The following is a 17,132-nucleotide window of genomic DNA, read 5'->3' on the forward strand; positions in this document are numbered from 1 at the left end:
CCTTCCCCCAAGGAGCTGCTGAGTGTGTCTGAACCTCCAACTTTCAGTTCGCAGCCGAATGCTTAACCCATGTGCCCCTAGGACTCCTCCTCAGGTAAAGTGCAATAATTATTAAAGGAACAAACAGAAAAGTAGGTGACACTCCCCACCCCCTTTTCTCCAACTCTTAGATCCTGGACCTGGCCTATCAATCATTTTCTGTTATTCCCTTGAGAAGGTCACTGTAGAGCTAACATTTATTAAATCCTGTGGGTGGAGCTGTAGGCAATAGCTAATCAAGTGGCTAGGAGAATAGCTTACATTTACTGACAGTTTTTCTGTGAAGATTTACCACCTTGGAAACCCAAAAGGGGTCACTGTGAGTCAGAATCAACTGGATGGCAGTGAGTTTGGTTGTTTTGGTTTTTTAGTTCAGTAGCTCTGTATACATAACATTTAATCTTCATGACCCTGAAAGGTCACCAGTATTCCTATCCTGCAGATAAGAAAGCAGGTTCCGAAGTTGACTTGCTAAAAGTTACCCAACTAGTGAATTGCAGAGCTAGGATTCTCAGATGGCAGGCAAGGTCCTTACAATAAAGCATCCAAACATAGTGCAGAACTGCAAGGGAGCAGATTATCTTACTTGATAGCACAGAAGCCTGCCTTTGACCATCCAAATGTTGTACATCCTTGCCAATGCTGTTATCCTGGTCTCAGGGAAAGCATGAGTAAGAGAGAGGACTTCAGCTGAGCTAGCTGGAGCTAGTGAGTATTCTCATGTTGTGAAAGAACAGTGAAACAAGTAATAACTTTATTTTTTTTTTAAAAAAGTCACCTGACTTGGGCGTAGTCTGTATCTCTCATTTAAGCAAAATGTTAAGAACAACAGCAAGAAAAAAATAACAATAGTTCCTGTGGCTTTGCTGTATTTTATTTTCTGTGTAAAGAAATGGCTGTGTTTCAAGCTTGTTCTTTAAATTACTTAATTGGAATATCGGTAGGCATTGATGAAAAAGATACATTTTATATATACAGGCTAACATATTTTCTCTCCAGAGTATCAGACAAAATGCTCTCACTTAGAAAAGTTGGAAGGTTGTTTCTGGACACTTAATTTAGAAAACACTCTACATTTAAATAAATTATTACAGTCTTTAATAGTTACCAGTGTTCAGATGTAATGACCCAAAGGAAAAAATCTCCATGGCCAGTTTTTTCAGAGAAGTTCACATGTAGATAGTGAAGATTGTAAAGTAACAGCAGCAAACCTTCTTTTAACTATCATTAACAGTTTTATAGTTTTAAGGAAATTAAATAATAGTTTTAAGGAAAGTAAAATCAGCTTGGGGTGAGGTAGTTTGAATCACAGAGTATTAAGAGAAAGATTAATCATCAAGGGCAATAAAGGCACCATACAGATTTTGCATTTGTTGTAGAAAAAGCATTATTAAAAGTATATTTTACTGCATGTGTTAGGCACCATATCCCATTGAGGAATGGCACTTGAAAATAAGCAAATGTCAGCCCATTCTAAAGAGAAGATGCCACACTAACAGAACCACTGTCTGAGCTGACTGGAGATTAATAATACTATACAATAAAATATCTCATTTACTAAAATTTCAGAGATACCAATTTCTTTAATGGATTGTAAATGTTCCTGAGGACACACACATTTTGATACCAGATGGCACAGCTGTCCTCTTTCATATGTAGACAAAATGATGCCAATTAGTATTTCCTCCTGGGCACCTCAGTATACCATCACATCAGACCAAACAAGCTTGATGTTCAAACAAGCAAGAACAACATGGCCAAGTTTAAACTTACTGTGCTTTATTTCCCCCAAAATAAGAACAATGATTGGCACATAGAAAACAATGGAACTGCAACTATCCCACTAATGTCTCTTCAGTTCATATTTATTTTGCTGATGCTTCTTGGCCATCACAAGTACATATGTATGTACATTGAGAGAGGGTGACATGAGGTATTGCAAAAAACCTTCCCCCGGCCCATCCATCGGAAGTGTCAGTAGTGTCAGACTGTTTCCTCCTGCTTTTCTTATATCACCTCTTAAATAATTACTAAAGTCAGTTATCACTTTATTCTGAAATACTTAATCAGCAACCCCTACTGCCAGTGCTTAATATTTCTGCCCAGAGATTTTTTTTCCAACTCAATTGGCTTTTCACAAACAAATGAGTTGAAGAATGAACGCAAAATCCCTTGGTAGATGTCAATTTAAAAAAAAGAAAACTCATTACTCAGGTAGATATTTGAAAATAACTGATTGGGTCCTTTTTACAGGAATATTGAATAAAAGGAGCTACATGCATAAATGAAAGAAAAATTAAGTGCATCGGTAGAGAATGAGAAGAAAAACTCAAGACTGAAAACAGAACTCCACTTATCTTGGAACAAGCCAAGAAATTCAGTTGAACTTGTGAAAGAATTTTTCATTCTCATGTGATTTTAATTTTTTTCTCAGTTCTTGGTGAGAAACTAAGAAAAGTTCAGGACTACTTTGTTTAGTTTCATTATAACATCTCCAACTACATACTATTTTAGCCCCAAATTATTATATGCCAAGTACATAAAAAGTTCCCACATTAACAAATTTATCCTAGACTTCAGATATCTCCCAAGAAATGTGTTGGTACAGTATTCAAGTGATTCATCACATATATAAATATGCATTTTTCCCCACTATAGCTTGCTCAGGTTTCAAAGAGTTTTTTGAATGCAGTTCCAACCTCTGCGATCATGTCTGTGGTGGTCATGGAGCGCCCATATTTCTGAAAGGCTTGGCTGTTACACTGCCTCGTGAGCGAGCAAGCACCAAATGCAGCCACAAGGAAAGGATTTAAACTGAAAAAGAGGGAGAAAGCCATTAGCAAGATGCTAAGAAAGCAGGAAATACAAAGCCTCATGTCATCAACAGCAGCATTTTTAACATAAGTGAACCTGCAACTATTACACGATACAGTTTTTATTCTACTTTCCACCTTGGGCCCTCAAGCTGGCAACCTGAAGTCTGATTAGCCTCTGAGGCAAAAGGAATCCCAGAGTCCCCAAGCAGGATATTCTTATGTCTGTTAAAAGCACATAAAGAGAAATGAAGTCCTGTCCACCCTACAATTAAACCTTGAAAACCTGCTCAGTGAAATAAGTCAATTATAAGAGAACAAATATTGTATGATCTGAGTTATATGAAATAACACTAGGCAGATGTAGAGAGACCATGAGTTATGAGTGGTCACCAGGGGCGGACAGAAGGAGGGGAGGGAGGGGACAGGGGGAGTCACTGCTTATGAGTGTGTGTTTATGGCGATGGAAAACTGCCAACGATGATGGGTGGTGGCTGTACAACATGATTAATGTCATTTCTATCACTAAATTGTATACCTGAAAAAAGCTAAACTGGCAAATGTTACGTTACAACAATAAATAAAAGAATCATTCATCCATATTTTCATATTCCTTGACAAAAGACCTATCAAAAATATCTACCCTTCTGGAGAATGTGTTAGGAGAGAACAATGGAAAGCAATTTTTTTGCCATGGTGAAAAACTAAACGAGCGCTTATTGGTTATAAGTATTTTAACAGTGCTCTTTAGTTTTCCTGGGGTGTGAAGGGATATTCAAGATCTGACAATGCACAATTTTTGTTACCATTACTAAAAGATGTGCTGAAACAGAACATTACACCCTGGTGGGGGTGAGAAGGAAACTAGAACTATCTCTGCTGCTTTCTTAGGACCAGGAAGATCCTTTCCTGGTCCCAAGTAGGAGGAGGGATTACTGTGTGGACACACCCATCTTGGTGAGTGGTACCTGGTCTGTGAGCCTCAACTCCCAGACTCCCACCCCGTAACTCACATTAAGGCGTGGCTTGATGTGACAGCGCTGTCCCTGAGCAGTGCTTCACTAGGTGTCGAGTGAGGCAAGCTGGACAGTAGGCTCGCTTTCCAGGACATAGCACCTGCAGCTGCTATGGTCCATGTGATCTTTTCACAAATGAAGAAACTGAGGCTCACAGCGGTGCTGTGGCCTGTTCAAGTTCACAGAGCTGTCTTACAACAGAGTCTGGTCTACAGCCTCAATCTTATAATTCTGCTGCTTCTGAAAAGAAATCCATCTCTTCAAGGTCAAGTGTCTAGGATAAGCTATAATGTCACTCTGTTTGTTTCCTGTTTTAATATTTTGTTTTACAGAGGGCATATCAGTGGATTTCCTAAAACAGCGGTCCTCAAACTTTGTCCACTCATTTGAATTAACTGGAAAGCTTTTTAGCCTAATTAAATGATGCTCTGAAGTCCACACATAGCCTGACTGGGATGGGGAATATAGTAAAAGGCCTCCCAGGTGCTTTTAAGATGCAAGCAAGATTAACCTCTGCCCTGGAATCTCTTCAACGTTGCACTAATACTTCGTTTCGAGTGTTTGAAGGGACTACTTATTAAACAGTTGAGCTACTGAAATATCTTACAAAATTCAAAAATCTCAATACCATGTTAATACAAGTGAAGATGTGTATGTACCCATTTGTTTTTTCAGACCCAGCAAGCAGGGCCCAGTGCACCAGGACGCCCAGGGAGCCCGACAGCAGGTCTCCTTGCCCACCACACCTGCGATTGCTTCCTTCTTGACTGCACACAAGCACTAAACAAAAGCAGAACAAAAGCAGACATTAGCTTCAGGGACTGATGCTACCTCTGTAGCACATTCAAGACACTCACAGAGGGAGTAAACCTGCTGTGAGGACTTGACCTGTTGCCACAGGCTGGCAGCTCATTTTAGACTGTTTCTTCCCTATTTCTTACAAGGATTTGAGGTCACCTCTGTTTTACCTCTGTGTGTGAAGCACACAGAGGTTAGGCCCAGATCACACATCGAATGAGGAGGGAGACAGAACTACCTGTATGGCATGGGTATGTCAGTGAAGAGACCTGTAATTCACAAAATAGCAGTGGGAAGAGCACACTGAAGGGGAGAAACATGGATTTCTCTGCTGAAACAACATCCACAAAGAACATATTTACATAAATAATAGTGATTCCTTAGATGCTAAAAACTCAAGCTCACCACAGGTGACAAGCTTTCATCTGTGTTCAACACATAAAATACACTCGCCCTCAAAGAGACATGAGCAGCCATTCAGTGCCACCTGAGTTGACAGCTCCACCAACTATTTAAACTTTAGTAGTTAATGATGATGAAGTCAATTCATGGTGGCAATGAGTATGTTCATACTAGAATTTTCTATTTCTTTGGTAAATGTTCTAAAAACATGTTGCTATATACTATATAAAGGAGCTCTGGTGGCATAGTGCCTAAGGCATTTGCTAACCAGAAGGGTGGCGGTTCAAACCTACCAGCCACTCCACAAAAGGAAGGCTGGGCAATCTACTTCGTAAAAATTCATTGCCTCAGAAACCCAAAAGGGGTTGCTATGAGTCAGAATCGACTTGATGGCAGTGAGTGGATTTTTTGGTTTATATCCTATATAACAGAATGCTTCTGTTTCCTATCCATAGCTCTGTGTGTGTGTGTGTGTGCATATGCACACATACATTATGAGCCTAAGTATGCCTTGTTGTAAGGTGCCACTGAGTCAATTCTGACTCATAGCAATCCCATGTGACAGAGTAGAACTGCCCCATAGGGTTTCCTAGGCTATCATCTTTCCCCTGTGGAGCTGTTGGGTGGGATGGAACCACTAACCTTTCAGTTAGCAGCCAAGGACTTAACAGTTTGGACCACAAGGGCTCCTTAAGAATGCATTAGGATTCTCTTTTTACCCTGACTACCCAGTCAGCAACTTTATACCTAGTTAATAATTCTTTGCATTAAATGATGTATCTCTGTTAAAAAGTGGTGTGGTTTCTGTCTCCTGATCGATTTTAGTGAAGAGAGGATTTCTATTTTAAGAGAGCTAATAATAATATGTAATCCCTAGTTATGCACCTCACTTTTCAGGCATAATAAGCGCCAATGCCAAATTCTCAGCTCTTCACCCATGCTTTTCATTTTGGTCTTTTTTGCTGAACAGTCAACATGCTCATGTGTAAAAGTGTGACTGACACCTAGGATTTGTCATATTCCCTATCTAATAATGATTTCCATGACTAGTGTCAGCAGTTACATTTTTTTCACTTTTTAGTCATTTTTATAAAATGGGAACGGAATGTAATACAATCTTCAAGTAACTGCAAGTATGCTGCAGGCGAGATGAAGATGGCAGGGTGGTGACACGGGGTCACGGGAAACCAGCATCACTGCGTGATCACCTAAGATGCACACTGCCTGATACAACGGGCAACCAAGCAAGCAACCATTGCCGTGGAGTCGGCTCCGACTCACAGTGACTCCTTGGGTTTCTGAGGCAGTATCACTACGGAACTAGATTGCCCGGCTCCGACTCACAGTGACTCCTTGGGTTTCCGAGGCAGTATCACTACGGAACTAGATTGCCCTATCTTCCTTCCGAGGAGTGGCTGGTGGATTTGAACCGCCAGCCTTCTGGTTAGCAGTCAGGTGCCTTAGGCACTATGCAACAGTCATATGAAAAAGGAGGATTAGGCATTTCAGCATGTCATGTACACAGGAAAAGTAAGGACTACCTGCATTTGATCAATCAAACTCCCTACAATGGAGAATGACTAGGTTACAATTATGCAGCTAGATAATTTTGATTTTCACTTGGGTTCAGGAAAAAGGAAGAGATTATGTTCTTCTTGGTCAAAATGTTACACAAAAGATATATCTTTAACTTTTCTGGAGATCAATCTCTGGGGAACATTAAAGGGCAAAAGAAACTTGTATCTTAACCTTTAAAATACTCACATGCACTTCTGAGATCATTTTTGATCTGAATAATCTAACTTCTAAAATGGCCATGTTAACTACCAATAAGCTGGAAAAGCAAAGGGTCCGTAAGCTGTCTTCCTGACAAGAAAGCTCCCATCTGGTCCCAGGCAGCAGGTCTTTCTTCCCTTTTGCTTTAGGAAGAAGAACTCAAGCAGAAATGGCAAACGGGTGGCCTCCTGCCTCAGGCCTCCTCCCATGCTCTCAGCATCCTTTCCCATGGGGCCAGACAGCCCTCAGAATTCTCTTCAACACTATCCTCTAGGTGATGTTCTGGTAAACTGCATGAAACCTATTTTCTGTACCTGCTTAAATATGTAACACAAAGCTTTCAGGGGCCAAAGATACAGCTAGCCTCTCTCAGATATAATTGCAAGGAGTGGGGAAATGTAGTTCATAGCTCTTAAGACAAGGCACCACCGGATCAAATAGGCATAGAAACAAATGAACGTTTTGTTACCATCATCCTACCATTGGGGTGTTTCTTATAAATCATTTATAGATATTTAGCTAATGTACAAAGACTAAGATACTATCTTTAAATATTTCATTCCTCACTCACTTCTATTGCAAAATGGTGAAAATTTAAAGAAAATGCAGATTTTGAAGAAGTCATGGTTGATACACTCATTAGGAAATGCCTCTTCTTGCTGAGCAGACAATGAGCATTATGTGAACATACATGGAGCTGCAATGGCCTACAGAAACTTGACACAGTAGTGCACTTGGGTGGTCCTTCGCAGTTTATCCCCCAATGTGGACAGGTCAGCTAACACCGTGCTGATAACACAGCAGAGGAGAATAGACCACTCACCCTGTTCACCATCTGAAATCACATCTCTTTCTCCTTTCTGAATAACGGTCAGGTTCCCAAGGGCTTGGCTGAGTCTCAGTACAGCTCCATGATGATCATTGCTGTCAACGGGATCTCTAAGCTGCAGTATAGGAATACCAGAGAAAAAAGTCAACATCTTCACTACAAGAATAAAAAGGAGCTGCAGACATGTTATTGCACTGACAGACACTTGCTGTCCTATATCAGTGATTCTCAAACCCTCATGTCTAAAAGAATCGCTTGGGCATTTGTTCAAATGCAGATTTCTGGTTCGACACTTCCAAAGACTCATGTTCTGTTTGTGTGAGGGGAGGCCCAGCCTATGTATTTTTAACAAATATTCCAGGTTGGCTTTGACACTGCCTGTGTCAGACCAAAGTTAATACTGCCCAGGGTTATTTTTCAAGACTTTGCAGAAATCATACACATTCTAGCAATAATGAGAATGAATGTTTAATGAGTGTTTAATATATAAGGACTAACCACTTTGCATATATTAATTCATTTATTCCTCAGAACAACTCTATGACGCAGATACCATCATTATCTACATTTTACCGATGAGGCAATGCGGGAAAAGAGGAAGTGATCTGCCCAAAGTAAACAGTGGAAGGACCTCTCCCGAATCCCAGTTACCACATTTCATCCATTCAAAGATGCCAATGATGATAAAATACACTATTATGGTCTGTGCCACCAAGAAAGGAAAGATGCCGCCAGTTAAAGTAATGCACCATCACTTGCAAAAAAATAAACATCCTGATTATAAGGATGTTTGCATGTGAAAACGTGTGCCAAGAAAAATACATTCACTTGCAAGTCTGTATCCCTGCAAAGATGTGCCCAAGGGATAAGCTGGGTCATTAAACATCGGTGGCAGGATTGCAGAACTCTTTCCTTGCCCTCCACCTCCAAGATGAGTAGGGCTTGTGTCTTGTTCTTTAGTTGATTAATGAACTCACCACAGCTTCATACAGCCTGCTGAACTCCATGTAGTTGGGAGTAAGAATGGCCTTCCGGTAACCTTGAATGAGGGACGGCTGCTGAGCAATCAGCCACAACCCGTCCTGCATGAAACAAGGACAGCACCCTTTACTCCATGGGCTGTCAGAGGGCATCCTTGCTGTGTACAGAAGAGAGCAGGGCAGCACTTACCGCATCAATGACAACAGGGATACCCTTGGCCTTTGATTTTTCTAAAATGCCCTATAAGAAAAGGAAAAATAGGTTGAGCAACTCTTGTTACCTCTCAAGAGAATTTAAAGAAAAGTGAGTAGTTTCTTTCAAAATGAAGAAGTCATGTAATGAATTTCAACATCAGGTCATCAACTAATAAACACAAAATACAACAAACAGAAAACAATGAAAGAGCCAAACTGACTGACAGAATCCCTTTTAAGTCAGGTCATTCGCAACTCTGAAAACACATGCCCACTGAAAGCATTATATAAAGTAGCTGCATTCCTAGGCTAGCCCAAAAAAGACCTGCCCCAAACTAGCATTTCCTAAATTCCTACAAATATTTATGTTCAGGATTCAGAAACAAGAAGTCTGAATTCTTGGGAGTTAAGAACATCCTAAGTTATTCTATATTTTTCATAACACTTTTCTGTTGTCGTTAGTTGCCATCTAGTTGATTCCAACTCAGAGCGACACCATGTGTCCATAGGTTTTTCGATGCTGTGAACTTTCTGAAGCAGATCACTAGGCCTCTCTTTCGCGGTACCCCTGGGTTGGTTTGAAGAGCTAATCTTCTGGCTAGTAATCAAACAGTTAACCATTTGTGCCACCAGAGGCTCCTAACACTTCAGTTACATGTTTTAAGATAATAAGTGACCATGGTAATAAACAGTGAATCATTCTTCTCTGATAGGATTATACTAAGTTTCAGAGATTTTCCTCTTATAAAAATGTATATATATAAAATTCATTGATTATATATATATATATATATATATATATATATATATATAAAATCAACATATGGTTACTTATTATGAACCAATTTATTTAAGATTATATATTTCAATAATGTATAAAATGATTTCTCCCTGATAATAAAAGAAAACAGAACATAAAATATAAGCCAAGTAAAAAGCATTTTAAATAATAGATTCCCACATATTTTTAAAGTTACCATACTGGAAAAGAGATTAGAAAACCCATAAAGCATAAATTGTCCTACTGGATAGTCTAGAGAACTATTTTCTGACAAATATTCCAGATGTCAAAGAATTTCTTTTATTTTCACACTGACACTGGTCGAACTGTTAAGAGTGTATCCAAAAGCATCTTCAAATTGGGTAACAGGGCTATATGGCTTAGTGCATGCTTATTTCCTTTTATAAAGATGAATATATTTTATCTGTTTGTCCCAATTTTGTTTTACTATTGAAACTGATACAGCTTTTGTTAATTAATTCACAGTTTAAGATCAGTTTCTGATTTCACATTGCAGGGTTTGGCAACAACACTCACATCTTTTGCTCTTTGTATTTTTTCTATTAAAGTATTTACAAATAACAGCAGCCTATAGTGAATATTCAAACACTAGCAAACATCTGCCAACACTGGGTAGCATTCAAAGAGTGTAACATAACACAATGTTCTAGCAAGATGTTTCCTGAAACATCATCCAAAAGATTAGTCTAAAACATTGATGGTACAACAGTTACGTCCCCAGCTGCTAACCAAAAGGTCAGTGGTACAAACCCATCCAATGACTTCATGGGAGAAAAGACCTGGTGATCTCCTCCTGTAAAGATTATAGCCTTAGAAAGCCTAGGAGGCAGTTCTACCATGTCATATACAGTCACTATGAATTGGAATGAACTCAATGGCACCTAACAACATACTATGTATTTAAACCTATTAAAATTTGAGTTTCAAGAATTACATTAACAGCAGACATGGCTAAGAGCATACACTTAAAATAGGCCAACAGTTACAAGTCAGAATGACTGATTAGATAATTCATGACCACGTCTCTCCTAAAAACTCCTGTTCCAGGTCCGGAAATGCTAACCTTAACCTTCAACTTCACATGCCAGCATTTCCTGCTCTTGCTTTTGACATGGCATACAAATGGATTTCTTTAAATCAGTTACATCTCTATGTTGATTGTTAAGCTTTAATTCTCACAGGAGAATTACAATACTTTTCCCGTTTCCAATTTCTCAACTTCAGAAAAACATCCAAATTTCTTTAAAATTCCAGGAAGAAATTTCCTGTACAGAAACACCACGACAAACCATACCATATTTATAATGTAGAAACAAAATTAATTCTGCCATAAAAAGAATTAAAAAATAAAACTGATCAGAAAAATGGATGTTCATACTCTTAAGAAAAACCGTTTAATTTAGAGAAAGACATGGAGATTAGAAATTTTGAAAGGAGGTCTAGACCCTTTCAACTCTAAATGAGTATCCAAGGGTTCTGCATCAGATTCAACCAACTGCCAAGGGGTGGAGGAAGCAATTATGTGGTCAAAGCAACCCCTTAAAGGCTATGAGGGAGTATGAAGTGCCACTTCCATGTCACTGACATTGTATTAAGTATTGTAAGTAATCAAGAGATGATTTAAAGTATATGGGAGTATGCACATTATGCAAATACTGTATCATGTTATATAAGGAACTTGAGCATCCATGGACTTTGGTATCCACAGGGGTGCTGGAATCAATCCACCACAGAGACCAAAGGCCAACTGTAGTCCTATTTAACCTACAGAAAAAGGCAGAAATTACTGAATTAGAATACATAAAAAAATAGAGCTGAAAAAACCATGATCTAATTCTTAAGAACATCGAATCAACCAGACCAAACCTGGCAAATCTGAACAAGAAATAAATACAAATACATCATATTAGCAATAATATTAGGACATGACCACTTTATGGATTGAATTGTGCCCGCAATAATATATACTAATATACTAACTCCTGTACCTGAAAATGTGACCCTGTTTGAAAAAAGAGCTTTTCTTTTTTATGTTAAGAAGGACATACACGAAGAAGCGTAGGGTAAGTCCTAAACCTAATCTCTTTGGAGTGGTATCTTATAAAGAGTAGAGCAGACACTTTGACACACTGGAAGAAGAGATCATATGAAGATCCATCTACATGCTATGGACCCAGGGGCCACCAACAAAGAAAAGGCCTACCCTACAGCCAGTGCCTTGCTTTCGACTTCCAGCCTTCAAAACTGTGAGAAGGTACATTTCTGCTCCCTAAAGTAATCTTTCTGTGGTATTTTCATTTTATAGCAGCAGCAAGCAACTAAGACAAGCACAAGTAGATTAAACAAATGAAAACATGGATAATATAATAAAAAAAAAAAATCCTGAAACATTGGCACTTTGTCACAAGAAAACATAACTGACGCTGAGATCTAATACTTGAATAGAACAACACAAACAAAAACACAGAAACAGTTGTGAAAGATTCCTTCCACTTTGAAAGGCATGAGACCCATATGTCTTTACAACCCAGGAAAGACAGGAACAACAGATGGGTTCATGGACGATTCTGTGGCACAGCAAACTGCCTCTGAGAGAAAAGTAAATGTCTACCTGATTAGAGCCACTGTGTTCTGGGTCTCTTATTCCAGGAGCTTAACCTAGACTCCAATCAATCACCTAACCTAATAGAAAAACGGGTAAAGGATATCAACAAGCCAAACACAGGTTATAAAAGGTTGAAAACAGATCAGAAGCTACTCAACCTTTCCAGAAATAAGACTAAGGTAAAATAAAACAAGGACACATTTTCCACTTAACCTCAACTAATTGCTATTGGGTTGATTCCAAATCATGCTATCCCCATGTGTATAGAGTAGAACTGTGCTTCACAGGGTTTCCAATGGCTCATTTTCAGAAGCAGATCCCCAAGACTTTCTTCCGAGTGCCTCAGGGTTGACTAGAACCTCCAACCTTTTGGTTAGTAGCCAAGAGCATTCATGCCACACTACCCAGGGATTCCTTTCACTTAATAGGGTGATGACAATGAAAAGGAGTGACTGTATCCCATAGAGTAGTCCTGATAAGGTCATCCTATTAGTGAAGGAAGAGCAAAGAAGAATTGATGCCTTTGAATTATGGTGTTGGTGAAGATAATAAATATACCATGAACTGCTAGAAGAACGAACAAATCTATCTTCAAAGAAGTACAACCAGAATACTCCTTAGAAATGAGGATGGTAAGACTTCATCTTATGCACTTTGGCCATGTTATCAGGAGGGACCAGACCCTGGAGACAGCCATCACACTTGGTAAAGTAGAGGGTCTGTGAAAAAGAGGAAGACCCTCAACACGACAGATAGAAACATTTGCTCCAACAATGGGCTCAAAAGTAGCAACAATTGAGGATGGCACATGACAAGGCAGTGTTTTGTTCTGTTGTACACATGGCTGTTATGAGTAACCATTAGACAGCCCATAGGCATACACACACATTAGTGAGAAAGCAACCTGCTATAATCTTTTTAAGACAAATTTGGGAGCACCTCTCAAAAATAATCAAGGTATACGTATACACCCTGATTAAGCAAGAGAACTTCTACAAATTTATCCCAAAGAAAATCCCCCCCAAAAGTGGGCAAAATATACATTCAGAAATGTTCAAGACATCACTGAAAGGAAAAAACGGGAAACAGTCTAAATAAACATCAAGAGAGGCCTAATTAAATACATGATAGTACATCCATAAAAATATGATACAGCTATTAAAAATAAGAACACCTGCATATCCTGACAGGGAAAAGTCCCCAGGACATGTTGTTGTTGTTGTTATGTGCCATCGAGTCGGCCCCGACTCACAGTGACCCCTCCTTGGGTTTCCGAGGCAGTATCACTACGGAAGTAGGATTGCCCAACCTTCCTCCCCAGGACATAGTGCTAAATAAAAAGAACAGGCTGCAAAGAGCACAAATGGAGTGAGGCCAATGTGTGTTTGTAAGTTAAGGGCATAAGTTCTGGATTCAGGATAACTCATATTCAAAACCCAGCTCATGGACTGGAAAACTTAGTATTGTTAAGGCAGAAACACTCTCTAGATTGCTCTATGGATTCAACGTAGTCTCTATTAAAATCCATTTTTTGCATAAATTGATAATCTGATCTTAAAATTAATATGCAGATACAAACCAAAACAAAACCAAAACCAATCCCACAGCCACCGAGTCAATTTCAATTCATAGCAACCCAAAGGTCAAAGTAGAAGAGCCTCATAGAAATTTCCAAAGCTATGAATCTTTCTGAAGAACATTGCCTTGTCTTTCTCCCATGGAATGGCTGGTGGGCTTAAACCGCTAATCTTTTGGTTAGCAGCCAAATGCCTTAGCCACTGCACCACCAGAGTTCCAGATGGAAATGTAAGAGACCCTCAGTAACCAAAATAATTAAAAAAAAAAAAAAAAAAACAACTACAGTAATCAACACAGTGTGGTACAGGCATAAAGAGAGACATATAGATCAATGGAATATAATTAAGAGTCCAGAAATAAATCCTTACATTTATGGTCAATTGATTTCAACCAAGGTGCCAGAACAATTAATTCAGTGGGAGAAAGAATAGTCTTTTTCAATAAATCGTGCTAGAACAGTTAGATAGCCACATGAACAAGAATAAAGTTGGTCTCCTTCCTTATACCATACACAAAAATTAACTCAAAATGGACTGACTACACACCATTCTATAAAGAGCCAAACCTATAAAATTTACAGAAGAAAATATAGGAGTAAATCTCTGTGACCTGGAGTTAGGCAAAGCTTTCTTACATATTCCAAAAAAAGGCATGGCAGAGGCATCCTGTGCCCTACTCTAACTTCACACGGGGGAGACTGAATCACCATCAGCAGCATCAGCCCGAGGCTGACTTCTATGAGGCTGAGGTCAGACATGCTGCCACCCTCCAACCTTTTTACCAATTCTCACACCAACCTTCCCTCCCACTGTACTCTCTACTTCTCTGCTGGGTTCAGTAATTTGTTGCAATCGTCACACAGACAATATTCATGATTATGGGGTTTATGGGCAGTAACAGGTTACAGTCCAAGTTCAAGAACTCTCAGAATACAACTCTTCTATCAGAACAGCCTCCCCACAGCCATGCCCGTGGGCACACCTCTCTTTGGCCCTCAGCCTCTTGGCCTGGCCTCTGCCCTGCTCAGGACAGTGTTATAAAGTTCTTAGCTATGCTGATACCCCACTCCTGGTACACCCTACTCTACCAGGAAGACTCCTGGCCAAAGGCAGTCAGCTTTCTTGTTCTGTGGGCCAACAAGCCCACCACTCTGTCTCATGCCTGTTTCTTGATTCTGTCGGTTCTGCTGCCTCCATCTCTCTGCTGTCTCTCTGCCAAGGAGATCCAGCACAGGAATCTCAGGGCCAAGTATGTGCTCCATCTCTGGTTGGTTTTTTTTTTGCTGTCTGGATGGTAGTGAGAGTCCCCCTTTTCAACCTGTGGGATGGCTCATTTTCAGCCTGGCAGTATGGCAAAACCAATTACTCCTCATCTTAGGGTTAGATACACCTTATTTTCATGGTCCCACCCCCACAGGGGAAAATGTACCTTAATTTACATTAAGGTAAATTAAACAAGCTATCCAATCCCTTTCATGTACCCCAAGGACCTCAAATTTACATGGTTCCACCCAATCATCTGGTGGGAGTCAGAAAGACCATGGCTAAAAGAGCCATACCAAGTATTTCCCCGGACCACATACATGATACCAAAAGCACATAAACAGAGACAAAACAGATAAACAGGACTTCAACAAAATAAAAAAAAGAAACTATTGTGCTACAGATTTTATCATCAAGAAAGTAAAAAAAAAGGGATCCGGCAAGATGGCAGACTAGGCAGACAGACTGCACAGACCCTCTCCAACAAAGAAAAGGGAAACCAATTAACACAGACACAGAAGATAATCCTGGACCCCTGAGCCTTGAAGGGAAGGACATAGAAGTGGACTAAACCCCAATTAGCAGAAGAATTTGCATGAAAATACCAAAAAAAGGAGACATACGGAGCTGCAGTCTGACAGCAAACTGAGCGACCCTGACAGTACAGGCGGCTTGGAGATCCCAAGTGGTGGTAGGACCTAAGAATTAACCTAAATATCACCCTGCTATCCAGGAACTGCACAGAGGACTTTGCACAGTGGCTGGGGAACAAATGGAGAAGGTGAAGAGAAAGGTGGGCTGAGCTGTAGACTTTTGCAGGTCCAGAGGGCACCGCCCTTTTGAAGGTTTAAAAAGCAGCTTGACTATTTTGGATATTTGAAGAGACAGTGCTCTCCCAGCTTCCTGGGGCTTAAGAACATGTTCTACTTTCCAGCAACCCCAAGGACACTTGGGACCTGCAAGACTGACAAGGTATGACATTCCTCTTGTTACTCTTATACCCCAACACCCGCTTGGTGAATGAAGGTGTGGCCATCCCCCACTCCCATCTACCTTCTGGGCCCACAGGAAATCCATCACAGTCTGTGTGCTCAGACGGAGCCTGGGTGCCCTGCCCTGTCCTCCACTGATTTTTTTTTCTCTTTTTTTATTTTTATTTTTTTCTTTTTCCCTTTCTTTATTTTGGTGATTAGTTGGTTTGCATTTGTCTGTTTTAAAACAACTAATATTATTAACACTTTTGTCCTTTTTATTATTATTCTTAATTTTTCCCCTCCCAGGTCCTAGTTTTCAGCATTCTTTCTTTTCCCTGTGCCTGGTTGAATTTTTTTTTAAGTTTTTTTTCCCCCCTTTTTTCTCATGGTTAACTTGTTCATTGATTTTCTTTTTGCATTTTTCCCATTTATTATTCTCCTTCTCTACATTTTTTTCTTAGTGCCCTATCCCCAGTTATTGCAGGTTTTCTTGTCTTTCTTTTTTTTTCCCCGTTTTTTCTTTTTTGGTTACTGTTCCTGTGTGATTACATGGCGTGTTTTTCGTCCATGGGCTTTTAGTTTTTTGATGGTTATTCAATTATAATTTGTGTCTAACTGAGTGGGACACAACAAGAGTCCCCATAAGACACAACTACACACACACCTACTGCAACTTCACTTACTGAGCGAGAGCCACTACCTCCTTCTCCACCAATGGGCCAATGATTAAAAAAAAACAAGAAGAGCCTGAATCCCTTGGCTGCTCTTCACAAACAGTTAACAGAGATCTAAATACAGGAACGCCACGATGCTTTGGAAACAAAAGACTATCACCGTCCACACAAAGAAGCAAAATAAAGTGGTAGAAATAAGGGAGCAGGATACAGACCCAGAACACATCCCTGAGGAAGAAGCAGCATTGGAACTCTCTGATAAGGAATTCAAAAGAATAATCTGTAGGTATCTTCAAAGGATTGAGAGACAAACCAAAGAAAACACAGAAAAAAACCTTAGAAGAATTTTGGAAGAAAATACAAGAACAAAATGACAAAATAAATGAAAA

The 17,132-nt window shown here is 39.7% G+C and overlaps 1 protein-coding gene across 1 annotated transcript in view; it reads right to left on the minus strand.

Annotated features, from left to right (window-relative positions):
• Positions 1-2,702: 2,702 nt before the first annotated feature.
• NAXD (NAD(P)HX dehydratase) overlaps positions 2,703-17,132 on the minus strand; it is a 78,853-nt gene continuing 64,423 nt past the window's right edge. The window contains exons 6-10 of the mRNA XM_042780691.1: positions 8,844-8,894; positions 8,651-8,755; positions 7,668-7,788; positions 4,528-4,648; positions 2,703-2,853 (exon numbers count right to left, since the gene is read on the minus strand). Of these exons, the coding sequence (XP_042636625.1) occupies positions 2,703-2,853; positions 4,528-4,648; positions 7,668-7,788; positions 8,651-8,755; positions 8,844-8,894 (549 nt within the window). The remainder of the gene's footprint in view (positions 2,854-4,527; positions 4,649-7,667; positions 7,789-8,650; positions 8,756-8,843; positions 8,895-17,132) is intronic.

The sequence above is a fragment of the Orycteropus afer genome, unplaced genomic scaffold (genome assembly GCF_000298275.1).
Source record: "Orycteropus afer afer isolate SDZICR_OR568_19922 unplaced genomic scaffold, OryAfe1.0 scaffold00055, whole genome shotgun sequence".
Classification (NCBI taxonomy): Eukaryota; Metazoa; Chordata; class Mammalia; order Tubulidentata; family Orycteropodidae; genus Orycteropus; species Orycteropus afer.